We start from the raw sequence: 25952 nt of genomic DNA, 5'->3' as shown, positions 1-25952 counted from the left end.
TTACACTTTTGCTTTTTCCAAACCCCATATTTTTCCCTGTGTGTGCTTAGAAGCTTTTCTTTCTCTTACATCATTTATTTTTATTGTGCCATTTTGCCTCTCTTCCCCCTTTTCATTGGCCCTGTGTGAGTGTTTGTTTAAACCATTTGCCTGCTTTCATCTTCCATTTTTCTTCTCTCCCTCTTTCCAGGAGCTCTCTAGCTGTGATTATCCTTACAATTCACATTAGCTTTCCTCCCTCCTGCTCCAGGATGGGCTCGAAGGAGGCATTGATTAAAGCTAAAACCTGCACCAGGAAAATTTCTGTCAGGCACCAGCTTCAGGGTCCAGTGGCTTCCATGAGCTCAGCTCTCACTTTTCGTTTTTCTCCAGGATCAGTTTCCAAAGTCCCAGGAAATCTCCTAAGACACTGAAATGGCAAGTCACAGCTCCTCTGGAGGGGTTGGTTTGTATCCTTGGAAGCCCTCAGCTCTGGGAGAAGGCAGCAGGGATGTGGCATGGAAAAGCTTTGGCATGGGCCAGGTTTTCAACTCCCTTCCCCTGCCTTTTTCTCCCTGAAGGTTCCCTCTTGCTTTCCGAGTGCTAGCCCACACTGTGGAATGCCATGGTGGCACAGCTTCTCACAGCACCCTTTGAGTGGAGTAATTACAGCCTTCACAATAGGCCTAAAATATAAGGTTGGGCACTTGAGTGTTTCTTCAAATCCTCGCCCTCTTCCCTGCCACCAGCCTTGCTGAAGGCCAGTGCTTCTTTCTTTTTTCTTTTCCTTTTTTTTAAGATATGGATGTAAGGAGGGTATTTTGGTTTGAATTTGGGCTGATCCACTTTTTTTTTTTTCCCTCTTAAAAATAATAATATCAATTAAAATTGCAATTGCAAGGAAGATAAATGAATACTTGTCAGTGCACAAACCCACCCATTATATCCTTACACTCCATACCATGGTCTTATGGTGTGCTGGTGAAACTGGGGTAAAACAAAACTGAAAGTAGGACTGATTTCCCCTGCAAAGGTTTCTTTCTTGAGAGAAGGGAGAGATCACCAGAGCTATTGTTTGTAAAAGAGAAAATGAAGCTGGTTTTATCAAGCTGGTTGAAGTTTAGTGGCATTCTGTTGAAATGCTACATTCCTGAATCCGTCATTCCTGAATGCCATCGGTTGTGCTCAGGGTTTGTGGAGTGAAACCCCTGGGCTGGAGCAGATGTGGGTGCGTGGGGAGGTGCCAGCAAAGCCCCTTCTCCTCACAGGCTTTGAGAAGAACTTCTGCTAGCCTTTAGCTCTTAAACAGTGTTACAAAAAAACAGTTGCCCCTTTTAGAGCCCTTTGTTACCTACTTCATCACCAGAAATGAAGACACTGGAAAATTCCTAGAAGAAAAAAAACCAAAACTACACCAAAGTGTGACAGATCCTGTGTGTTCTGTGGGCAGAATAAACTGTATGGAAAACACAGGGAGGAGAGATGCAGGTGAAGAGAGGTGAAAGGAAAACAAATGAGCTGCATGCAGAGATCTGGTGTCAGACATCAGAGGGATCTTGTTTGCTCAGATACTGTACGAGAGACCATGGCAACCGGGGGCCTGGGGGGGAGGAGAGGTTTGCAGCCCCTCCCTGAGGCTGGATGGCAGAGGAAATAGGTGAAGCAATCTGCTCTGCTCAGCCTGCTGCTGGAGCTGGAGCTGGGAACCAGCGGATTCCATCCCTTCCTCCTGTACACTGTTGTCTCTGAGGCAAAAAACACCCCCAGAAGTCTGAAATGAATGGATTTGTAATTTCCTTAGTCTGTCAGATGGTACCATTCTGAGAAAGGTGGCTTTGCTGTGGGCAGTCTGATTTAGAGAGAGGATTAAGATCCCTGCGAGACACAATAAGTCACAACATTACAAAGAATTCAATAGGAATATTTCTGAGGGAGTACAGGAATGTGCTTTCAGGCTGCTCTGAAAACACTGGGTAGCGATGATGTTTTACTGTGACCTAGTGTATGGAAATGGAGTCATATTTTTGATCCCAGCAATAGGCTGGAGATCCCCCTCCTAAACAGAGAGCCCCATACACACACAGGGACATGCAGGCAGTGCCTGTGTGCCCAGCAGCAGCCCAGGGCTGTGCAGAGCTGAGGGCAGGCAGGGCTGTTCAGCAGCACTGCACACCCCCTTGTGCATCACTCCCACCCCATTGCACGGCTGCTGTGGTGATCCAGGAGGGCATGCATCCTCAAATGGTGGAGATCTGCCATTTCTGATGGGTAATAGAATCAGAGGGTAAAAATGTGATTCTTCTTTCTGATTTGAATCTGTCTTCAGCTTCCAGTCCTTGTATCTGGTTTTGCCTTCTTCGCTGGATAAAAAGAGCTCTTTAAGGAATTTCTTCCCTCACGAAGGTATTTTTATCCTCCATGGTCAAAAGCATCTCTCCGTTCTTTTTGTGGTAAGCTAAATGGATTGAGCTCTTTAAGTCACTCGCTGGCAGGCATTTTCTGCCACAAATCGTTTTTTTTTGTCTACTTTTTCTGCTCTGACTCTAAAATGTAGATGTCTGATTGCATACATTTTTCGAGTGTCATTCTTCTGATGCAGTGTGCAGGATAAGCTACCTCCTGGCTTCTATTTGCTTTTATATTCAATATCCATTTGCTCACATGACACAGAAAGCACAGAAAATGATGTTTGTTTGTCTGTTTTACACATTCCCAACCCTGCTTCCCAGTCTATGTTTCTTGCAGCTTGTTGGGCAGTGCTTTGCTCCGAGACGTGGAATGCCCATCCTCTGTTGATTCCTGCCAGTAGTTGCCTGGAACAGCCCCCATTTCCCTGAGGTGCCTCTTTGGCCCCCTGGCCTTGAGCAGGAGCAGAGCTGGCTCCTCCAAATGCATCAGCCTGTGTGCACAGAGGGATGGATAATGGGCAGGCTTGGGTGTCCCCACCTGGCTCTTGGGGCTTCAGCTGGTGGTCGTTCTGCTTGTTCTGAAAGGAAATTGTGTGATTGCTTTTAGCTGCAGTTGGGGGATTGAATGACATGTGCAGGGAATAAATCACTGCATGATAAGGAAGAGGCACGTAAGATTTGAGACAAAGAGGAAAATCTCATTTCCACTCCCCTTTGTTATCATGTTACTGTGCATAACTGTACATATCACACATGTTACTCTGAGCTCCTGCAGAGTATTCCATCACTCCAGCAGAGCCCTCGAAATACACTGGGAGGACACAGGATTTATCTTCCTGTTGCTTAACTAAGGATTGGATTATCCACAGGGGGCAGCTCCTGTGGAGGCATTAAGTAAGCAGTCAGATCCCTGCACAAGGTTCATCTCACCCAGTGCCCTGCAGCTGTCCAAACCTACAAACCTACATGTCCAGGTGTGTTGTGCTGACCATTTGGTCACGTTTCAGCTCTGTGAACAGGCAGCTCTTTGGCTCCTTCAATACCTGCTTCTGTTCCCAGGGGCCGAACTCTTAATTCTGTCCCGGGCTGCCTTAAAAGGGGACAGCTGAGGCTGCAGGGGCAGGAGGGCTCCCAGGAGGCTGATGTAGGGCCAGCCTGTGTTTGAGCTTGCTCTGTGTCACAGCTGAGGGGCCTTGGCACCATTCTCCCTTTATGTTAGCAGCTCTTGGCTTCACCTGTGCCTGGGTGAGGACCCTGCAGTGGCGCTGCAGCACCGCTGTTCCCGACTGGAATGCCTGTGGCTCTGCTGGAGCCACTGTGAGCAGGAGAGAGCTGTTTGCAGCCTGAGAGCAGCACACAGTGGCTTGGAGTGGTGTTAAAAAGAGCCAGAGTGAAAAGTGAGAAACCACATTGTACCATTTTCCCAGATATCACAACCTGAGAATACAATCTGTGTTTCCCCTTCCAGGGCATCTTGTCACTCTCCTCAGGCATGACCTGCCCACAGAGCAGCCCTGGGCACATATGAGCACTGGGGGAAGGAGCTGGGCAGTGCCCTTGCTGCTGCAGATCCCTGCAGTTACAGGGTGAGCCAAGCTGTGTGCATGGGCCTCTGGGGAGACCAGAGGGCTGAGATGCAGCCACAGGCTGGGAGCTGATGGGCGTGTCTGGAGAGTGAAGCAAGAGGCAGCAGTGCCAGTTGGTGGAGAGAGGAAAATGCAGAGGAAGGAAAAGGCAGAGGGTGTAGGAAGGAGAAAGGGATACCAAGCAATGAGGAGGAGGAGGAGGCTCAGGGTGCAGTAGGAGGATGAGGGAACAGTCAGGTAGAGCAGGAGCAAAGAGGGTTGTCAGTGAAGCTTGCATTAGTTTGGTTTTTAAGCTCTGTAAATGTGAAAGTGCTGCACTTAAGCCTGAGTTGTTTGGCTTGGTGTTCATCCCTGTGATGAGACTGCACCTGGGTCTGGAGCTGCCATGGCTTGGAGGAGGCAGCCCTGTAGAGTCCAGAGTTGTTCCTCCATGCCCAGTGCCCTGCCACACTGCCAGGTGTCATCTCCACACAGAGCACAACAGCAGCAGTGCCAGCTGCAGGGCCAAAGCTCCCAGGTGCCAGGGAGCATTTTCCTACAGACATTTTCCTTCTTGCCTGGGCTGTGCTCTTATTTTCAGGACACACAGCCCAGAGCTGCTCCCAGTGATCTCAGAAGGGCCCTTTCATCATCAGGTGGGAAGAGTTTTGCCAAGACAAAAAAGGAAAGGAGAAGTAATGTTCTAGGCAGGAGGGTGGACTCGATGAAGACGGCCTGGCTTTGAGAGCAACAGGAAGTTTTCGTGATGTACCTTGAAATGACTAAACACACAACACTGGAAGTGACACCTGTGTGCTAATCTTCTGTTTCCTTCAGCTGCTGCACAGTTCACGGGGTTAATGTCAGCTGGTGGGGTTCCTTTCAAAACTTTCTTCCTTTTAACCTCCAGAATTAATTTATAAGATAATTCATCAGAGAATGGAGTGCTTTCTGTGTGGGCTGAGCTGTCCCTCAGCTATACCTGTGTGTGCAGTAGGAGCCAGGACAGGAGTTCTGTAGGAAGATTTTTTTTTTTTAAGGCAATTCAGTGAGGACTTGGGCTGCAGCCCCAAAGGCAGCTGTGCACTGAAGCTCGCAGAGGAAGCTCCAAGGGATGTCACAGCATGCCCCTCGGCTCCTGGGCTTTTCCCCCTCCTTTTTCTTCACCTTGTAGCAAAGGCTCCATTATTTGGCCTTGCTTTTGTCTATAAATGGAAGCAGTTGGCCATTATCCCAGTGTAACACAGGATAGTCCTGTGCATCAGTTATGCAACTGGTAGCTTGATGACTTCATCAGAAACCGGGGGAGGGACAGGGGTAGTAGGAAAAGGCTTTTACCATCAGCTCTGCTGGAGACAGCCAATAAGTGTGTGTGTGTCCCCCCCAAAGCAAAGAAAGCAGGAGCTCAGTGACAGGGGTGGTGGGTGAAGGGTTTGGGAGCAGCTGAGGGATCCTTAGTGATTCCTTGACCCCAGCTTGGGGGAGACCCAGCCACTGCTGCAGCCCTGGCCCCTAGGGTGCTGCAGGGACCGTGCTTGACCAGGTTGTAAAGTGCAAAGTGCAGTGGGAGATGGGACTGGGGGAGAAGTGGAAAGAGGAACAGGGAGAGAACTTTCAAGCCAATACAGATGTTAAAAGGGGAAAGAACCTAAACGTTGGAGAGCTGCCTTTCAGCAGAGCCCTTCAGGGAGTATCTGTGAAAAGCAGAGATGTGGACAAACTGTATTTGTTATTTCCACGGGAGGGTCCTTGAAAACCCGACCTTCATGCAGAAAGGCTGACCCTCATTTCCCAAGCTACACTCCAGCACTGAACTTAACCCTTTCCCTGACTGGGTGGGCGTGGGTGCTGCAAGATCCCCTTTCTGTATGCCCAGATCACACAGTGATGATGGCAGAACTCAAACGCCCAGTGAGGCAGGTGAATCCCAACCTCACCCTGGCAGGCCTTGCACAAAGGATGCTAAAGCGACACAGGTCCTTTCCATCAAGTTGGTGGTTTTGAATAAGTACCTGCCGTCTCTATTCATCGGTTAAAGAGGTTCTAGGGGCTCTTATCACCCGAGATAGGCACCGGGCACGCAGTTTTCAAACTCAGCACCGAGAGCGGCGTGGTGCCGAGCCGGGTCCCCAGGGAGCGCTGGCGGTGAGGCCGGTTTGCCCGGGCCGCCAGCCTGGGGCTGGGCGAGGGCGGCTCGGAGAGTCCCGGGAACGCTCCCGAGGGCCCGGGACAGCCTGGGGCTGCGCGGGGCGGCACCGAGTCCCGGGGATGCCCCCGGAGGCCCCGGGAAGCGGCGGGCGCCGCTCGGCTCCGCCCGGGCAGGGCCGCGGGTCAGCAGCGCCGCCTGCCGGCAGCGCCGGGACCGCTCCGTCAGCCGGGCCCTCATCCCTTCCTTCCTTCCTTCCTTCCTTCCTTCCTTCCTTCCTTCCTTCCTTCCTTCCTTCCTTCCTTCCTTCCTTCCTTCCTTCCTTCCTTCCTTCCTTCCTTCCTTCCTTCCTTCCTTCCTTCCTTCCTTCCTTCCTTCCTTCCTTCCTTCCTTCCTTCCTTCCTTCCTTCCTTCCTTCCTTCCTTCCTTCCTTCCTTCCTTCCTTCCTTCCTTCCTTCCTTCCTTCCTTCCTTCCTTCCTTCCTTCCTTCCTTCCTTCCTTCCTTCCTTCCTTCCTTCCTTCCTTCCTTCCTTCCTTCCTTCCTTCCTTCCTTCCTTCCTTCCTTCCTTCCTTCCTTCCTTCCTTCCTTCCTTCCTTCCTTCCTTCCTTCCTTCCTTCCTTCCTTCCTTCCTTCCTTCCTTCCTTCCTTCCTTCCTTCCTTCCTTCCTTCCTTCCTTCCTTCCTTCCTTCCTTCCTTCCTTCCTTCCTTCCTTCCTTCCTTCCCCTTCCTTCCTTCCTTCCCCTTCCTTCCTTCCTTCCACCAGGATACATGCAGGATTTCCCTCCCGACCATTCCTCGGTGCTTTTCCCAGCACTAAAAGGCAGCAAACTGGATTTAGAACACGAAGAGAGAGTGGGGTGTGTGCAGGGAAGGCGCTTGCCCTGATTCCTTCCAGCCATACACACTGGTGCGGTGCTGCAGGATGGAAATCTTGAATAAAGACATAATGGAGTTAAATCCTGAGGTTCTGGAGAAGAATTAGTGCTGCCAGCTCCCAGTATTTGTTGCATGCACCTAACACCTTGGGTCCTCAATCCAGGGGGCTATGGTAAATTGCTATGTTAAATGAAGAGAGGGAAACAGAAAGGAAGAGAACATAGACTTGTCTCCTTGAGAAGGGAGAAAAAGTTTAGAAAAACATTACTCTGAAGCAGGAAAAAACCTTAGCTCACAACTTCATTATTTCACTAGTAATTAATTATAAAGTGCTCCTGCTTTACTTGAGGGGCTTTGAATTCCAGGAGAAAAGGGGAACCTATTCCCTCTGGTGAGCAGTCCAAGGCTCGGTCTTTCTCCAAGCTCCAGGCTTCACACACAGCCTCTGTGCCCCCTCAGCCTGGTGAGCTGCATTCCCTGCCTGTGGAGCAGGCAGTAACAAGGCATTCCCGTCTCTCTGCACAGGAGCACCAGGTGGGATGCACTGTGCCTCTGTGCCCCCTCAGCCTGGTGAGCTGCATTCCCTGCCTGTGGAGCAGGCAGTAACAAGGCATTCCCGTCTCTCTGCACAGGAGCACCAGGTGGGATGCACTGTGCCTCTGTGCCCCCTCAGCCTGGTGAGCTGCATTCCCTGCCTGTGGAGCAGGCAGTAACAAGGCATTCCCGTCTCTCTGCACAGGAGCACCAGGTGGGCCTGTCACGGCCTGCAGGGCCCATGCCGCCGTCTGTCCCGGCGGGCTCCAGCGGCATGGCCACAGGCACCAGCTCCGGGGGACACTTCCTGGGCAGCCAGCCCCAGGCAGCCATCATGAAGCAGATGCTGATGGAGCAGAGAGCGCAGCTCCACGTGATGGAGCAGCAGAAACAGCAGTTTCTCCGGGAGCAGAGGCAGCAGCAGCAGATCCTAGCGGAGCAGGTACAGTATCCATCTGTCTCCAGTGCATCTGGGATGGGCATGAGCACTGCAGGCAGTGCAGCACCGGCCCTTCCTTCTAGATTTGGGAATTCTCTCTCTGTGGGTCCTGTCAGGGTATTTCAGCAATGGTCGTCAAAGAAGAGGCAGCAATCACTCCTACCATTAGCTTGGCAAATATTACCCGTGTTTCCAATGGTGCACTCAATAGTCACGTTGGATTTTAGGCACTGGAAAAGTTAGCTCTTAACCTGGCGTCTAATGGTGCATTTAGTCCAGCAGAAGCAGACTCAGCTGCAGGTACAGTCACAGGTCCTCTCCCCTAGCTCTAATTGTGGTTTTGCATTGGCAAAATCTGTGCCCAGCTGCACAGTGATCTGGGACAAAGAATGGACATGGGTTAAAAGAAGACTTAGCAAAGAAAAAGGTTACCATTTACCCAGACCAATTCCTTAATCCGGTTTATTGAGTGCCAGTAGGGGCAATTAGGTGAGACAAGGGAGAGACAGCAGCAAGGGGAGAACCAGAGACTGAAGTGGGAGAACAGTACAACCACCTCTGGCAGTGGCAATGTGGAAGAGCTGCACTGGAGCTATAACTTGGCTTCCTGAGCTCCTGGGCTTTGCAATATGGATGTTAAATTATGCAGTCTGAACAGTGGTGTGTGCTTAATTCAGGTTTAGTTTTAAAGCAGCCCAAGAGAAAGAAAGCCAGTGGAAAATCACACTGTTGCGTTCCTGCAAGATCATACCCAAGTTTAAAGCTGAAGCTCCCTAATGTTACTTAGATAATGCTCTGGTAGGTCAGCAGTTCCTTTAAGCTCCTCTTCTCCTCTCTTGCTAAGGAAAAACAGCTTCAGTCCATCTGCTTAAATTTGTGTTAGAACACATGCATGCCATGTAACCACAGAAATCCCCCCCTTTCTCTTGCTGCCCCTGAGAAACAGAAAAATTTACTCTCAGTGAACAGGAAGGATGCTCCTAGAAATATTTAGGATAAAGAAGCCTGAGCTGATTCAAGCGTGAACAAGTGCATGAGAGTGAGGATGCAGTAATGCATCCCATGGATTGGGCCAATTCACATGCATAAAGCCAAGAGCCAGAAAGAGCCAAGAGCCACTTGGATGCTGAAGGCAAGCCTAAAAGAGTTAAAAGGCCACCAAGCTGAGGCTTCAGGTGTGTTCACACACCTTTCAGAGATGAAAAACAGTAAAGTCATATTCCTCAGGCTCCCAGCTTTGGGGTAGTTTGTGCCTAACAAGAGTCCCTCTTTCTTTTTGATAGTGTGTAACACATAGTTATGAATGCAGGGATTAATACTTCCTTCTTTCCTATCTCTGCCATTCTCCTACCTTTGTTACACATCATTGGTTTTGGACACAATATTTGTACAGCTGCAGGTGTTGCTCCCAGACATGCCCTTTCAGCCCTTAGCTGACTGAGTACACTGTAGCATCTGAAAGCTCTGTTTTTTAATCAGCCCTTGATTCTGTTTTAAAATATTCACAAGTATTCATAGAAAACAACCACAGAGGATCAATGTGGTCTGGATCAAGGGAGCATTTTGCAGTCACCACTCCCCAAATATCATTCACTGAAGCACAACAGGAAACGTGCCTTAGTAATCCATTTCTGTTTTGGCTCAGGAGTTCTCCAAGGCTGCAGTGCTTGGGTCAGGATGCAGTAATCCTCGCAGCTGAGTGTTATAAGTGCAGACAGGGAGCAAAGTCTTGCACCAGGAGCGTAAGCCTCTGGACCTTGGCAGGACTGAGGGAAAGAAGGTGTGTTTGTGGCTACAGCTGCCCTTACACCTAGATGGGCAAAGTTAGTCCACATCCCTCCCTCTCCTTTCTGCCTGAAGACAGTTCAGCTCATGCTGTAGAGGTCAGGGTGAAATGGCTGTAAGCAAGGAGAGATGATGACGTTGGCCTCAGCGCATGTTCCTTTTTGAGCCACAGAGTCTGAGTGCCGAGCAGCCCAGGTGCTCTGAGGAGGACTCTCCAGATGACTCTGCCTGTCTCTCCAGAACACCTCACCAAATAAGCACTGCAGGTTCTGCAGTTTTGCCACCAGCCTGTCAATTAATTAATCATCTCTTTCTCTTCTGCTTTCTTTCTGTCCTTCATTTTCAGCAGATGCAGCAGCAGTCACATTTGCCTCGGCAGCATCTGCATCAACAGCGAAGCCCATATCCGGTGCAACAGGTCAACCAATTCCAAGGTAAAAATCCAATTGTTTTTCCTGTTTTGGAGTCAATGCCCTAAAGGTAGCAAATGTGTGAAAGCTTGTGCAGTTTGTGACTACTAGGTTTAAAGCAGTGTACCAAAAGAGGAATACAGGCTGTTGCACACACCACATATTTTACCAAAGACAAATGCCCAAGTTTGCATATTCAGTTAAGTTTGTATTTTCCTTTCTGCTCTCTTCAGTGAAAACTGCTTGCTTTTTCTTTTTTTTTTTCCCTTTTTTTTCCTCCTTTTTTAAATGACATTTGTTTTGCCTCTTTAACATCCAGATGTCATCAATTCATTCATAGATTTATCTTGTTGACCTCTACTCTTATGAGTTTTTTTTTTTCCTGCTAGCATTTCTGACTCTATCTTGGTTTTGCCCCTCCTTCATTCCCCACTTTATCTAATTCGATGAGCAGAGAATTTAAGAGAGGTCATCCTTATCTAGAGAAGGGACTGATAAATGTCAGGTGTGGGAAGCACAGTAAAATATGTGAAATGTAAATAAAGGTTTTTTTAATGATCTCAAAAAAAGCACAAATATTATTTTGATGTGCTCCCAGGTACTGAAGAATGTAAGTGCACTCATTTTGGCTTAGGAAAAGAAGCTGAAGTCTTCACTAACCATGATTTCTATATAGACATGAAATGAACACACACTTGTGCTGCATATTCATGATAATACCATGTAGATGCAGCAGAAAACAAGGGAGGCAGTTCTGGACATTCCACAGTGCCATTCTGGTTCCCAGGACATGATTAGGCAGCCACATCTTCTGCTGGCATATATCAGGGTGGCTTCTTCTAATCACCTCCTCATTTTTATCTTTGGCATCATAAGTTCTGTATGGAATTACTTTTCCCCCCAATAATTCATTTCCAAAATCAAGAGGTGTGTGTGCACAGCCATCCACTGAGATGCACGCATACAATCTCTCTGCATTCATGCTTCTTTGAAACACTGCCTTGGTATGTATTATTTAAAATAAAGAGAGAAGAGTTTAGGCTAATCTGACAGAGCAATGAATTCATTTTCATAAATGAACTAATTTAAATAGTTCACCTTTTTAGTCACATGAATGTAATCCAGTGCAGTAGGTTATTTGTAAATGAGACCAGAAGGTGGCCTAAAACCTTGAAATCTGTTGCATCTCTCTTTTAACTACTCCTTGTCTGATCTCCTGTCACTTATGCCACGTACAGTAGTTAACAAAAGTAGTATGTGAGCTACTTGCTGTTAGTGACTCTTTTGGAGCTTTTCAACTGCCATTCTTAATTAAAAAATAGCTAAAGATGCATTAAGATTTTAACATTATCTGTTTCTTAAGCACTTGCTCGAGTCATCATAAAAAGACTGTTTCTAATCATGAAAGGAGCTGATCTAAGTTAAGAAAAATCAAGGGAACCCCAGTGCCAATCATTAAGAAAGCAGTGTTATAGTAGAGGTGGCCTTTGAGTCATGGAAAAATGCATGTATTGTACTTGAATATCTGTATAGAGGCTTTGCCCTGGGAGGTCCTGGTTCTCCTTGATGGGCTGCAGCTGCCATGTCCTTCACTGGGCTGCAGCTGTGGCTAATGAAGATGACTGGGATAAAAGAGGGTCGGTTGGCCTGTCAGGCCGAGCCTTGATGGAGTCTTGAACTATGAAAGTACAATGTGCAGAAGAAGGAGTCTCTGCTATGAGGGTCTGCAGCCATAAGAACACACCAAGGAGGTATGGCACTTTAGAGATCTGATAACAACAGCATGGGCCTCCAGAAACTGAACAACAACACAGTGTGATAGCATGAATAAAGTAAAAGCTGCCACTACACGTGGCCTGTTCCAGTGAGATCCAGATGGTCTCACTTCATGCTACAAAATGATTCATTTCCAGCTGTGTGCTGGAGCTAAAAGCATCCACCAGAAGCTTGTGGTGCTGCAGAAAACGGAGTTGTAGCCAACCTCTGCCTTATAAAATAGAGTTACATGTGTAGAAATGGTGCTTCCTTTATCCAGCTGTTTCTCATGGAAACCAAGCCAACATCAATAACAGGGACCAGTGCTCTCCACTCCCCATGGGTGTTCAGGGATGTTGTCTGCCACTGAGGGACAACAAATAGGAGCCAGTTTATGAAGGTTCAGATTCTGTTGTACGGTTCTGAACTCTTAAGCAATGATTTTATATTTACACCTGGCATTTAATAACATTTGAGCCTGGAACAGTTGTGTTCCTCATACACTCTGAGCTTCACCTGCCGAGTGTTGTATTTAGTCAGTGACTCAAATTTGCAGAATCTGACTATTTAGTTAGTGACTCTGACTGGTGTGTTAGGTAGTGACTCAAATCCACAATGAACTCATGGCATAATCTGAGCTCCAGGTAACTGTCTTTATTTAAAGGTAGTAAATATAGAAGCATATTGGCTTCCCAGAAATCAATAGCTCTCCCCTACCCCTGAAAGTAAGACACAAGCATGGTTAAGTTATCTGTCACAGTGTGGAATTTAACAAGGCTAGGATTTTCTGGTTTCCCATCACTGGCCTAAGGTGAAGTAAAATGTGCTTATAGTATTGATTCACTAATACACTCTCCCTGCTTTAAATGTCCACAAAAACCCGATTTTTCTTCTTTCCATAGAATTAATCAGTAGCTATGCTATAGAAAATCCATTCATTAATGCCTCCTGAGCTATTAAAAGAATTGATTGGCCTTCTGAGACTGACATTTCCATTTTCAAGGCTTACTTTTGAAAGACAATGGAGATATTTAAAGGAAAGCTTCAAATGATAAACTGAAGTTCAGCTGCTTTGCTGCTAACAAAGAAGACCAGTGGAAGTTTTTCTGTTTGCTTACTAGAAGCTGAATTAGGTGAAGCTGAAGAAGATAAGTGCTGCTGAGGATGCTCCTACAGATTGTCTCTTATGCAAAAGTGTGTTAATTAAGATTTGCAGGTTTGTGGGCTTTTTCTTACCTTCCTCCCTTTTTGGTGCAGGTTCACCCCAGGATATAGTGGCTGTGAGGAACCAGGTAGCACTGCAGAGCATGAGAACATCCCGAATGATGGCCCAGAACGCGAGCATGATGGCCGTGGGTCCCTCCCAGAGCTCGAGCACGCTGCTCAGCACTGCAGGCCAGCCAGATATGGGCATGACTCCTTACAGCAATGCCTCTTCCAGCCAGCCAGGAATGTACAGCATCAGCACGGGCATCAGCCAAATGTTGCAGCACCCAAACCAAAGCGGCATGAACCTGGCACAGAGCACGGGCCAGGGAACAAGGCAGCCTGCCTCCGGACAAGCAGTGGGAATGGTTGGCAATTTTGGTCAGAACATGCTGGTAAACTCTGCTCTTCCCCAGCATCAGCAGCAGATGAAAGGACCTGTGGGCCAGGTCTTGCCAAGGCCACAAGCGCCACGACTTCAAAACCTGATGGGGACTGTCCCTCAGGGAACACCAAACTGGCAGCAGCGAGGCCTGCCAGGCATGCCTGGAAGGACTAGTGGCGAAATGGGGCCCTTCAACAACGGCACCACCTACGCCGTGCCAGCTGGGCAGCCCCGGCTGTCCAAGCAGCACTTCCCACAGGGCCTCAGTCAGACAGCTGTGGACACGGCTGGCGCGGCGAGAGCCGTCAACCCCGCGCTGGGCAGGCAGCTGCTGCAGCCACTGCCTGGGCAACAGGCAGGCGGCCAGGCCAGGCCCGTGGTGATGCCAGCAATGGGCCAAGGGGTCCCTGCCATGGCGAGCTTCAGTCAGCCCCCAACGCAGCAAATGCCAGGTGGCACCTTTGCTCAGAGCAGCCAAGGCCAGGCCTATGAGAGGAATCCCACTCAGGACATTTCTTACAACTACAGTAATGGAGGAGCAGGGGGGTCGTTCTCCAGTTTAGCAGAGGGCACAGACCTTGTGGACTCCATTATTAAAAGCGGACCAGGGGATGAGTGGATTCAAGAACTGGATGAGTTGTTTGGAAACCCCCAGTGAATGGTATTGTATAGTCTGGAGCTTTGGTTATGTTTTGTTATGTTTGAACAAGCAAAGAGGAAGTCAGATGTTCTCCCCATCCCTGGATCGTTGGTTTTTGTGTTGGTTTGGTTTGGGGTTATTTTGGGGTTTTTTTTTGTTTTTAATTGTGCAAACCAAGCCGATCTGTAGCCAACTTTGGAAGATTCAGGGGACGATGAAAACATCAACATCCCAAAACCGTCACCAAGGAATCTTTGTTGCTGGGAAGATTCGTTCTCCCCCAATTACAACAAGGCTTCATTGCACAGTGGTGAGGGATGGTCCTGGTATGTCCCACCTCTTATGAGTGTGCACATTGCAGCTTCCAGGGAAGCAGAGGGAAGAGCTGGGAGCCAAGCCCACAGATACTCAGGGGTGATGGCACAGCCCTGGTCAGAAATGGGCTTAACCCCGGGGCAAGCAGGTCGGGGGGAGCCATGGCCAGGCCGAGGGGGCTGGCTGTGGGCTGTCCTGAGGGAATGCACAGCACTCACATGGCAAACCTAAACCATCACAGGGAGGTCACAGTTTTCACTGCAGAGTGATAAACCCCACTACAAGTGCAGAAGAACATAAATTTGGCAGTGTTGTGAAGGCAGATTGATTATGTGACTGCTGCTGGAGACAGCCTAGTGGTGGGTTAACTTAATGAACTGCTTAGTCCCCTTGGGACTTGAAATAGTGCTTCCCAAGTCAGAGCACTCGGCATGGCCCAGCTGTCTGGGCTGTGGAAGGGCTGAGAGCTACCAAGAGACATTAGCAGAGCTCCTCAGCTGGTCCCTCCCTCTCCTTCCTCCCCAGGGTGTTCTCAGTTCACTCCCTTCCCCTCCTGTTCTTCAGTGTGAAGCAAGCTGAGCTGGCTGCACTTCTTTTTTTCAGGCAAGCCACAGAGGGCCAGGCAGGGCAGGATATAACAAGCGTGAGAAAACATCCAGTGAGGGTTTGGCACACAGGAAGACCTTCTCCTCCCCTCTTGAAAAGCCCAGGTTTGGCAGGTAGTATTACCCCAGGGTGTCTGGGCTCTCGATGTGATGCATTGAGTTTTAAACAGGTGTTTGGTCTAATCTCTCTGGTTTGCTGGAATAAAATTCACTGCAGTATTTCAAGAACAGGAGTCAGTGAGGGACTACTGTAAAGAACATTCATGAGTGGGTAAAATAATTGATATGGCAAACATAGGATCTGCCCCAATAAGGTTTTAGATAATAGGGGTGTATCACTATCTCCACTGTTTGGACCTGTGATGAAGTTGTGGTAGATCTCACACAACACTGAAGTCACCAGCCATTCTGAGTGTGTACAGCAGGGTTCCCAAATTGCACTTGGAGGCTGTTTTCTGGAACCTATTACCTCTTTAGTGTTTTCAGCTGAGGGCTGCTTATCAGGTTATATAGTTGTGCACATAAAAAATGTTAACATCACCCACAGTCCAGAGCTGTAGCACCCTCTGGCTTAGTGCTGGCCTCTGAGAGCCATGAGCTGTGCTCTGCAGCAGTGTACTAGTGCCAGTCCCAATTCCCCAGCTTCTGGTCACCTCCTTTTGTGCTGTTCTCCCTGGGCCCAGTGATGCCAAGTGCTGAGCCCCTGAATTCCAAGGAGGCTGAGGGCCTTGGCACTTGGCACTTTCATGTCCTGCCTTTCCCCATGGAGCACAGACAGGCATCACATTAAAGAGGGCGAGCAAGTGAGTCTGGGACCATCTCTGTGCCCCCTTGAGGCTCCCTTTTGAGCAATTTCCCTTGCTGGGCTTGCCTAGTGGGGGGAATTACCTGTTCTAAATGCTGCGATGCAGCAGGACAAGCAGCATTTTTAATGTGTTAAAGGTGAGCCATCAATCCTACCTGCCCTGACTGCTACATTTTTTAAAATAGCTTTAATCTCATCTCTTTTAGCTGGCCCCTTTATAAAATACAGCACAAGGGCCAATTCCAGCTCCTGCTGAGGATGATGAGCATGATTAGCATGCCTGCTGCTTCAGTAGGAGCCAGGTTGGGCCCTAATTCAGTGAAAGGGAGCACCAGCCCAAGTTTTTGGTTGATCCTGTGGGTCAGCATCTCTTGGGCAGGCTGGAAGGGACAGGCAGGGCCCTGAGGGGAGCAGGGGGCTGTGGCTCCGTGTGTGTCGGTGCGAGCACGGGGCACACACGTGTGTGACAGAGCTGTGACAGGGTGGAGGGCAGCCACCCTGCTGCTGGGCAGGGGACAGTGCTGGGGACAGCACAGCACCCACACCTGGGCTGAGAGCCGCCAGGACTCGGCACAGAGCGGGCAAAGGGGAGCTGAGACACACACACCCACCACACCGCAGCCAGTGCAAGCTGGTGTGCACTGGGAGATACAGGCCTGGGTCATACATGGTGGTCAAGGTGAGCCTCTGTTGTCTTTGTGAAGCTTCCTCCAAATACTCCATACTGGGATCAAGTACTAGAGAACAGATTTTGTTAGATTTGGGTTGATTGGGGTTTTTGTTTTTTTTTTTTTTTCTTTCTTACTATGGTGCTGATGTACATGTAATGTTTTAAAAAAAGTCACTTGTAAATATGTTTTTACAATTCTACAGATATCACTGGGTCTACTATCTGTAAAATATATACATATAAATATATATATATAAATATATATATATATATATACTGTTTGTTTAAAATAGAGTATTTTTATTTCATTCCTTGACTCATCCTTACTGCAGTGGTATTGCACTTCAGATGACATCCAATTACTAATTTGTACTGTATCCCAGACAGCAACTTGCTCCATTTTATTCAGATTTTTCTAGTTTTCTGGTTTTACTTTGTACATTAAGCATTGCTTATTTCCTTTTAAGACCTGTACAGAGTCTGAAAACGTAGAAAAATACCTGATGTTGCTTTTAAAGAAAAAGAAACAAAAGAAGAACAAACAAAACAAAAAAAACCAACCAAACAAATAAAAGATGGTTCTATGAGTCATATACCTGGTGTATATGGATCATGTCTTGCCCCACTCTTGCGCCTCAGTGAGCAATCTTCCATGGAGGGGAGGGGAGCTGCAGGCAGGTCTGAATCAGCAGAAATAGGGAGTGGGGAGGTGCTTCCAGGGCAGGAGACAAGATGGAGACAAGCTGGGGGAGGGAGAAGGGAAACGTGTAGCTGGACATAAAAGTTGGAGAAAACAGGAAAACTGGAGAAGGATCAAGACACAGGCTTAGGGTAATTCCCTATCACCCACCACTACAACAGCGTGAGAATTGTGTTGTCAGAAGCCTTTAGGAACGTGCATGTGTTGGACGTGCATTGGCTGTCCATACATGGGGAGAGCAAGGGAGGGAAGGTGAGGAAGAGGAGAGGAGAGAAGAGAAGAGAGAAGGTAAAACATCAAAGCACTATAACAGGTAAGCTTGGAATAATTTCAGAGTCAAAGAAAGACCTATTTGAATCAGTAGGTGGGCTTTGGACCTCCTCTAGTCTGTATTTTGACTCTGTTACATCGTTTGGAGCTTTGTCTTGGTTTTGGTTCTGGCTGCAGTGTTTCTTGCTGCCTCTGTAGGTTTGAAAGAAAGGTGTCTGCCAAGGAAGGGGGAAACCTCCCTTGGAAAGGAAAATATTACCCCCTACAAATTATTATAATTATCCCTAAAAATTATCATAACTTGGAAATTATGGGGGTTTTAGGCAAAGATATGGCAAAAGGAATAAGACTTATTTACTAGAATATACATACACACATACATATATATATATATGTACACACACACACACTCATATATAGATATGTATGTATATATATATGTATATATATACACTTTCTCAGAAGCTGATGATAAGCATTACCACCAGACAGGAACATTAAGATCACAGGGTATATTGGAGCTGATCTGATGACAGAAAAAGAGGGTGTGAATTTTCAGTGCTTTTTATTTGCCTTCTGTTGTGTTGTTTTGGGTTTTTTCAACTGGACGGGTCACATTCTCAAACTTTTTCTTTCTGCTGGGTTCAAATTTTTTTTTCAGTAGCTGAGGCTTTGAGAACAAACAAAAAAATAATCAAGCCACATCGATGGGTTGCTAGATAAGCTGGCAGTGCTATCTCAGAAAAAAGGCAGAGTAATTATTTTTAACTTGCTCTAAATCTCAAGCTAGTATAGCACAAATGCCTTCAAAATGTGTCTTGTTCCCTGGTGTAAACAAAACTATATGAATCAACATATTTCAAAGAAAATAATGTCAAGCATTAAAAAATTGTACTGCAGTTTTTGACTGCTGCACAGCAAAAGGACCTTCTCAGACTAGCCCCCTTCTAGTAACAGAAGCACTGAGGGAGGAAAAGACCTCTGAGATCCTTGAGTACAACCCTCAAGGCAGCACTGCCATGGTCACCACTAAGCCATATCCCCAAGAGCCACATCCACTTGCCTTTTGAACACTTCAGGGATGGTGATCCCACCACTTCCCTGGGCAGCCTGTTCCTTGATTCTCAGAGGTATATCAGCAGGGCATAAAATAAGTTCATTTACCTCTTAAAGAACTGTAATGATGAGAACATAAGATGCAATGTCTGATAATTTTGTTGCCTGATGTAAAGATTTGCTTTCTTATTTCATTTCAGATACTGAGTATGTGACTTTCTTACTGGAAACATTTTTTTACAGCACTTTCAGTCCAATATTGGTGTATTTGATTTCACAGATTTACTCTCATTTTTGAGGTTTTCAGTTGTGTAGGTGCCTAAATACAATTCAAATCAAGACACAACCTGGCTTTGGGATAACTTTACAGCTAGTTAGAAACAGACCAGCTTCTCCAAACAGGAGTGCAAGATTACAGCCACTCTTTGTTCCTGGAAAAGTTGAGCCCTGCCTACTTCTTGCCTGTTTGAAAGCACGGAAAGAACAAAACCAGCCTTTCTTGCCTCTGTGGATTCAGCTGCTCCTTTATCTTTAGATTTCAGTCGCTGCCTCCTTGGGAGCAAAGCCTTTTTGTTCTGTTTTTGTAAAGGGTCTGTGTCCATCACCAGCAGTGCCCCTCAGAAGCAGCTGGTGTGGGACATGGAGGCAGGAGCAGAGCTTTGTGCTGTCCCCACTCTTGATTTACTCTTGATTTGCAGGTTCTGCTGGGCGTGCGTGACGTTGGCTCTGATGGGCAGCACGAGAGACACGAGCAGTCAGCCTGCAGAAAGGAACTGCTCAGAATGGTCCAGAGGGTAAAACAAGGGGTAAAGAGAGAAAGGAATGCCTCCCCTCACCCTACTGCCTGGAACACACTACCCATAGCTTATAGCCTGGTTTTGAGGCTAGGCATGAGCTTCTCTAAAGGGACATTTTTTCATCACCTAGCTAGCAGAAGTCTTAATGCCATTAGCCTTTATGATCCCATAAGACCACTAGAACAAAACCAATATAATGTTTATTTTGACTTCCTACAGCTGATGTTAAAGTGAGATATTTCATTGCCTTTCACCAAACTGGCTAATTTTAAGGGCTAACGTAAAAAAGACTTTAAAGAAGTTATTTTACCTTGCCAAATTTTACTTTCTTGGGTGTTAATATTGTTCTTTCTGAAGATTGGAAGAGTAGATATACTGTAATAACGGAAGTTTGATGTTTGTACTTAGTAACTCTTTAATTGCTGATTTAAGCCTCTTAATTGCAGTTCTTGGTGTAGTATGGATTGACTTTCTGACCACACAGTCTCTGTGATTTTTAGGAGCTGGAGCAGAAGTGTTCAAAGTATTGTCACTTTACTGACAGATAAATGTGAAGGAAAACTCTAACAGAACCGGTCATTTGAGAAGTTAAAAACACAAGGGCTAAACAATTTAAGGCCAGATGACACTGAAGATGTATTTTTTGTTTCTGACTTTATTCAGAAGATGCAAGTTTCAAGATGGTGATAGAGATAAAATCCAGCAAAGATGGACATAAAAGGAGGCAGGAACAGAGGTTCTGAGCAGTAACATGTCATGTAATTCAGAGACACTGGTGGTGTCTGAGCCGATGTCAGTCTGTCCTGTTTGCAAAGGGCAGTATTTCACTGCCTCTTGGTGACTGTGCCAAAGAGGCTGGCTCTTCTCTCAGGAGGAGCTGCTGTCATGAGAGAGCAGATGGTTGGGGTAGTGAGACCAAAAGCATTGTAAGCATGAAACCAGACTGATCAAATAAGCACTTCTAATGGAATTACTCTGCCAGAGCTGTCCAGGTTTTGACTCTGGAAGAGCTGAAAAGAGCCTTGCAAAGGGCAATGCTCAGCCTGTGCTGGGGTGCAACTTGTTGAAGATCAGTCACAAGTGGCAGTGCAGCATCTTTTATTCTTCAACACCTCCTACAAGTCAGGCTCTGAAGAACAGAGAGGCTACTCTGGGTGGAAGGGGAAACATAGCTGAACTCTCATGTATTTCACTGGAAATGTTTATAGGGTAAATCAATGCATTACAATGTATGAGGCTGGCTCGTGTGACAAAATCAGTCCAGCGACAGCAGTAACAGTAGTGGGCTCTGCAGTTTATTAATTTATTTTGCTTTTCAGCAATACATTACAAAGAACATGGGTCTGTGTGGCACTGGATCATTCTCAGCTTTAGGTTTATCAGAACTATAAGACAAGTAAAAGAGGAAGAATATATGCTTATTCCTTCAATTGTTCCCTCTTTCTGCCCCCTAAATACCATTTGTAATCCATGTCTGGTGTCTTTTCATGTGTATTTTGTGTGGGGTTTCAGAGGAAGGACAAATAGTCCATTTTATCCAGTTCAGTTTAAGGTCTAGCTGTCTAGAGTCCCTGCTTTGTGGCAGTGTTACCACAACTGATCTCATTTGTCATCCCCATCCTCTGGGGATGATGAACTCATGCATGATGGCAGCAGCAGAGCAAATGCAGAAGGATTAAATACAGTAGTAGAGAGAGGTTTGGATTTTTCCCTGAACTGCACCTTCTGCAGCCTTGTGTCACCTCCATCAATATTGTATATGAGACAGCAAAGAATTGGCTCATGATGTTCCATCCAGTACTCTCATGCTGCTATCAGGCAGGCTGCAGAGCATGCAAGGCATAGATGTCATCTCCTTGAGAAAAATAACCCAAGTAGCTGCTGTTGTGAGTGCCATTTTTACATGGACATGTTTTTAAAATAATAAAACCTCTCCAGAGTCCTTCTATACCATGCTCCTCCATCTCTCTCTCCAGCCAGGAAAGCCCCACTCACGTTCAGCCCTTGCACACTGGAGCAGGGTTGGATCCAAGTGCTTCTGAAGCAGCCACAATTCCCAGGCTGACCACTTCATCCTGGATTGGCTTCTGTCTATCCTGTCTGTCCTCGGCTCTTTCCTTCACCCCCTCCCTTGACACAACTGCCATTTCTTCCCTTGGTCTCCACAGCCTCACCTTGCCAGCTGGAAGCTCTGCCCCCTTCCCCTTTGCTGCTCTCTCACCCCACAACATGCCCACTTTGCCCTGATGGATGCCAGCTCAGCTTCCAGAGCAGCTGGACCAGGAAGCTTTGTCTGCTCCTGAGCAGGGGAGGGGGTGCCCTGGACGGGGTCTGGTGTTGCTTGGCAACCTCTTTCTCTCTCCTCCAACACCATTTTCCCTTGCAGTGTCTGCTGATGCAGGCACAACAAATGACAGCAATATTACTGAAGCACTTGTTCCTGTCGCTGTTTACTTGTTATTTATGGTTATTGTCGTGAAAGGATTTGTAAACATTTCTTCACTTCCTTCCACGGTCAAAACAGATATCATTTTATGCTTCTGTAGCATGCCTACATAATTAATGGATGGTCACTGCATTTCAGTGTATGTGACATACAGTTTTATTGGTGGTTTTTTAAAGTGGTTCCTGGTTCTGAGTGTTTCTATTTTTCAGCCCCAAATTGAGACATACAAGGTTTTACATTCAGAAGTGAAAAAATCCAGTGTAAGCAAGTCTGCCTTAACCACCTCAAATTGTGCTTCTCCTGTCTAGGTGCACAAATGCCTAAAAAAGGCTGTTCTGAATTACTTTCTGTCCCCTTCAGGAGGACCCTGGGTCTAACACCGAGATTTCAGAACAAAAACGCTTCCATTAACAGAGATAAAGCTGCCAGGGTGTTTCCTGTTTGCCATTCCTCCTCCACACTCACCACTTCCAGCTCAGTCTTTGTGGTCTGCATTTGTGGGTGCACCACAGAAGACACACAGCTTCCCTTATCCCTTTTCTCCAAAAGAGAAGCACAGTAAGAAAGCCAGACCCCAAGTGTTTTCTGATCTTGCAGTGAAAATGCTGCTGAGGCCTTTCTTTACTTAACAAACTGTAGTCACTCAGGCCAGATCTGGAGAGCTTCACACGTGCTGCTGGCTAATTACACACTGCCAGGTTTTCTACTGGGCCTTAATTCAGCCCTAGATAGGATTTATTCCCTTTGTGACAAGGTCTGGAAGGCAAGGGAAAACTTAGTTTTCTATTGTAGGGGTGCTTTGCAGTGCCAGACTCAGATGTACATCTGCCATTGCCCTCTGCTGGGGCATGCCAGAACTACTGGTGTGGCCTTCTGCCACGGGAACTCTCGGGATTTCCTCTCCTATATCCTATGAAATTACTGCTTTGGGAGCTCAGGATGCCTGGCTGGCAAGTGAGATTTGTGGTTTTGTTCAGCAAGTGACTGTCACACAGAGTCAGTTTGTTACCACACCACTCAGACAGTATATTTAGTTATTGCTTGTGTATTTATAAATAGTTGGAATTGGATGCAGAGATGCTTTCTGACCACAGCTCTGCAGTATATTGCCTGCACGACATCCACCCACTTATCTTCATACTGAGTAGAGACAGCTGCAAATCTCAGCCTAAAAGCAGTTAGGGGGTGATCCTGAATCCATTTAAAGATTCAGTCTTCCCACAACCAGCCTTATTGAGGACAGCCTTTTTGAAATGGCTTTTTGGAATTAAGACCTTTGAAAGGCCTTGAAAGTAAGTCCTTTACAGAAATTAAGGCTCAGTTCTGAGGCACTACATACCTACAAGGAAGGGGCATCTTGCATTTCTGTGAGATTGCACCAGTAGAGAAAGGAGACTGTGGACCTGCTGTTCCTCAGAGAAAGAAAACAAGCTCCAAATCAGGCACACTTGCCTAGGCAGGTAAGTTGTTTAAGAGGGAGTTCTCTGAAATCAAACCAGAATAAAAGAGATCTGCAGTAATGACCCACTGTCAGCCATTTCTTTCCTGAATCTACACCAACCAGGAGAAAAGTACATTCTTTGTGGGTTTTTGTTCCTTTTACCCTGTGCCCTTTCTAAGCACAGACTGCTCCAGAGGCAAACAGAGATCTGAGAGAGTTTCCCAGTTCCACCTACTCAGCAGTGGCCGTGGACATGCTGGATGCTGGTTGGGTTCCATAGCTTGCAAATCAGGAGTTTTGTGAAACTCTGAAAAGAGATTTGAAGAGTGCTTTGAAATCCTTGAATGAGCATAGCCAGGCCAGGGGTAGTTTTCAGACTTATGCATCTTGAAAATCCCTCTGTGTTTTCTGGTGGAAACAGAATTGGAGCAGTATCAGTTCAACTCATAACCTGGTAAGTCTCATGTGGATGCTCCCAAGAATTAAACCATGAAACAAGGGAGTGCAATTTCCCTGTCCTCTCCTCGGTCCCTGTCTGAATCAGCCAACATATTGTGCTGACTGACTTGCCTTTCTCAACTCAGAGAGAGATGATATTGCAGAGTACAGAAAACTGCTGATAAATTATCAGATTTTAGGGTAAAAGCCATTCCAGTTGCAGAAAGGCCTTATTACTCTATCAACAAGCCAAATGTTTCTTGATATAGTTAATCTAGCCAGCTCTGAAACAGGGAATGTAGAAATAGGTGGCATTGAGTTGAGATATTTATTTTTAGGTAATGCTTTTTGTTCCCTTTCTCAGCATAAGAGCTACTTTCATCTTCTTCAGAGACAGAGTCATAAGTGTCTTCCACTGAGATCTGGGGCCTCTAAGATGAGGGTGTAGCACTTTTCCCTGCTGTACACAGCAATCATATTTCCTTCCATTCCACTCTTTCCTCTGACAGAAAAAAGCCCCTCATCTTGCAAAATCCATTAGTTATTTTCCTGAGGAGTAAGAGGATGCGTGTGGAAAACTGTGTTGTTGTTGTTGTTGTTATTATTGTGTGTTCTATCAATATGAAATAGAATGTCCCATTTCTGCCTGTGCCTAACCAGCCTTACACATTTCACAGTCCTGGATCTCAGTGGCCTGGTTCTTCTCTGTGCAATCAGCAACATGTGTAAAGTGCTCCTGTCCTTGCTCTCCTCTGCTTATTGGTGCTTTCACGTGGAGTCCTTGCCCATGGCACTTGAGACATGACAACACTTTATTTGTCAATGTCTCTTTTAGAAAGGACCAAGATAAAAAGAACCAAAAGTGTGCCAATGGCAAATTTACATGCTGCTCTCCAAATAGGCGACAGACCCCCTAAAGATTTGTAACCCATTGTTCCCCTAGAGAAGGACCAAGGCTCACCTTTTGGTTGATTTTCTCTGACAGGTACTGTTCCTTTAGGAAGCCTTGCTCAGGTAATCTAAAAGAAAAACGACTGGAGAAAATAAATAGAGCAATAAATAAATAAATTGGTGGGGGAATGCCTATCTGACAAAATCTGGAAATGCAGATAGGGAAGTAGCATTTCCTATTAACTATCTTAACTTGCAAGTGCATCAACATATAAATTGTGCTTAGTTGCCCTGGTGCATAGAGCATGGGTGCATTACTATCCATGGGCATGACTGAATAAGCAGTGTTATAAAACACTTGTAACCTGAAATAAGCACAGTGTGACCATGGACAGAGAATATCAAAATGTACTTCGGGTTTTACAGTTTCAGCATTACATTGCTAAATCATGAATAATGCTGAATGTACAATGTTCAAAAGGAAACAAAAGCATTTTAGATAATTTTGGAAATGTGTCCATTTTAAATTTCTTATGGTCATTGTTGTGATGTTACTTCTTAATTAAAATTTAATTTTTTTGGCATTTGCTAGTGTTGGCAGTTAGGTTTCTTCAACAGAACAGGAGACAGAGAAGAAAAGGAGGGTGGGAAAACTGAAGAAGGACAGGAGTTAGAGATAAAAGAAAGTGGTCAGGATTAGACTTCAAGTGAAAACTTAGGGGTAGAGTGAAAAAGGAAAAGACTGAGAGCAAAAAAGACAAACCAAGGAAAAGGAGAACACAGGGAGAAAAAGAAACAAGAAGAGTGAGGGTGAAAGTTATAAAGAAATAAGGTGCAAAGTATAGACAAAAGAGAGAAAAATAAATACAGTCAGACAGAAATAGTGAAATGGACAAACAGAAAAAAAGAAGCAGATGGACACAGAGTTACAGAAGCAGAGACACAGTTTTAGAAAGAGTGAGAAACAGAAACAAAGGGTTAGAGACAGATGGAAATTCAGTTAGAAATAGAAAAGTGAAGTGAGGAGCAAAAGGAAGAAAGCACCATGGCTGGCCAGGGCTTCTCCTGGACGCTGCAGGTGTACCTGCTGATGCTTCTGGTCCATCCACTCGACCCTTCCAGCCGTCCTGAGCAGGACCTGGGCACCTCGGGTCTGCTTCCCGAGGAGCTGGAGCTGCAGGACACGGACCCTGAGGCTGCCCCGTGGGTGGACTTGGCGCTGGTGTCCTGGACGTGCTTCCTGCTGGAGCTGCTGATCACGGGCATTGTCCTGGGATGCTGCCTTGGCAGAAGGCTCTGGAGACGCTGGAGAGAGGTGAGGGAGGGCGGCAGGACGGGGCAGACCCCGAGGCTGCTGGGCCTCCTGGGCAGCCGCTTGGCCAAGGCCCC

General features: G+C 46.6%; 1 protein-coding gene and 1 long non-coding RNA gene across 3 annotated transcripts in view; one reads left to right on the top strand and one right to left on the bottom strand.

Moving 5' to 3' along the window:
* MAML3 (mastermind like transcriptional coactivator 3) overlaps nucleotides 1-17117 on the top strand; it is a 229383-nt gene extending 212266 nt beyond the window's left edge. The window contains exons 3-5 of one of the 2 annotated variants that reach the window (XM_036383029.2): nucleotides 7715-7951; nucleotides 10083-10167; nucleotides 13156-17117. In XM_036383029.2, coding sequence (XP_036238922.2) covers nucleotides 7715-7951; nucleotides 10083-10167; nucleotides 13156-14147 — 1314 coding nt within the window. In that variant the 3' untranslated portion in view covers nucleotides 14148-17117. Of the gene's footprint in view, nucleotides 1-7714; nucleotides 7952-10079; nucleotides 10168-13155 lie in introns of both variants that reach the window. The other variant, XM_036383028.2, reaches the window with a different exon arrangement.
* A 3503-nt stretch (nucleotides 17118-20620) lies between these two features.
* On the bottom strand, nucleotides 20621-25721 carry LOC118686059 (uncharacterized). The gene is made up of 3 exons (XR_008508315.1): nucleotides 25648-25721; nucleotides 24634-24691; nucleotides 20621-23541 (listed from the first exon to the last, which is right to left on the bottom strand). It is a non-coding gene; the product is annotated as an uncharacterized LOC118686059 (long non-coding RNA).
* Nucleotides 25722-25952: the final 231 nt, after the last annotated feature.

This window comes from Molothrus ater, chromosome 4 (genome assembly GCF_012460135.2).
Source record: "Molothrus ater isolate BHLD 08-10-18 breed brown headed cowbird chromosome 4, BPBGC_Mater_1.1, whole genome shotgun sequence".
In the NCBI taxonomy this organism is placed as follows: Eukaryota; Metazoa; Chordata; class Aves; order Passeriformes; family Icteridae; genus Molothrus; species Molothrus ater.
This window is presented reverse-complemented; position numbering and strand designations above follow the sequence as displayed.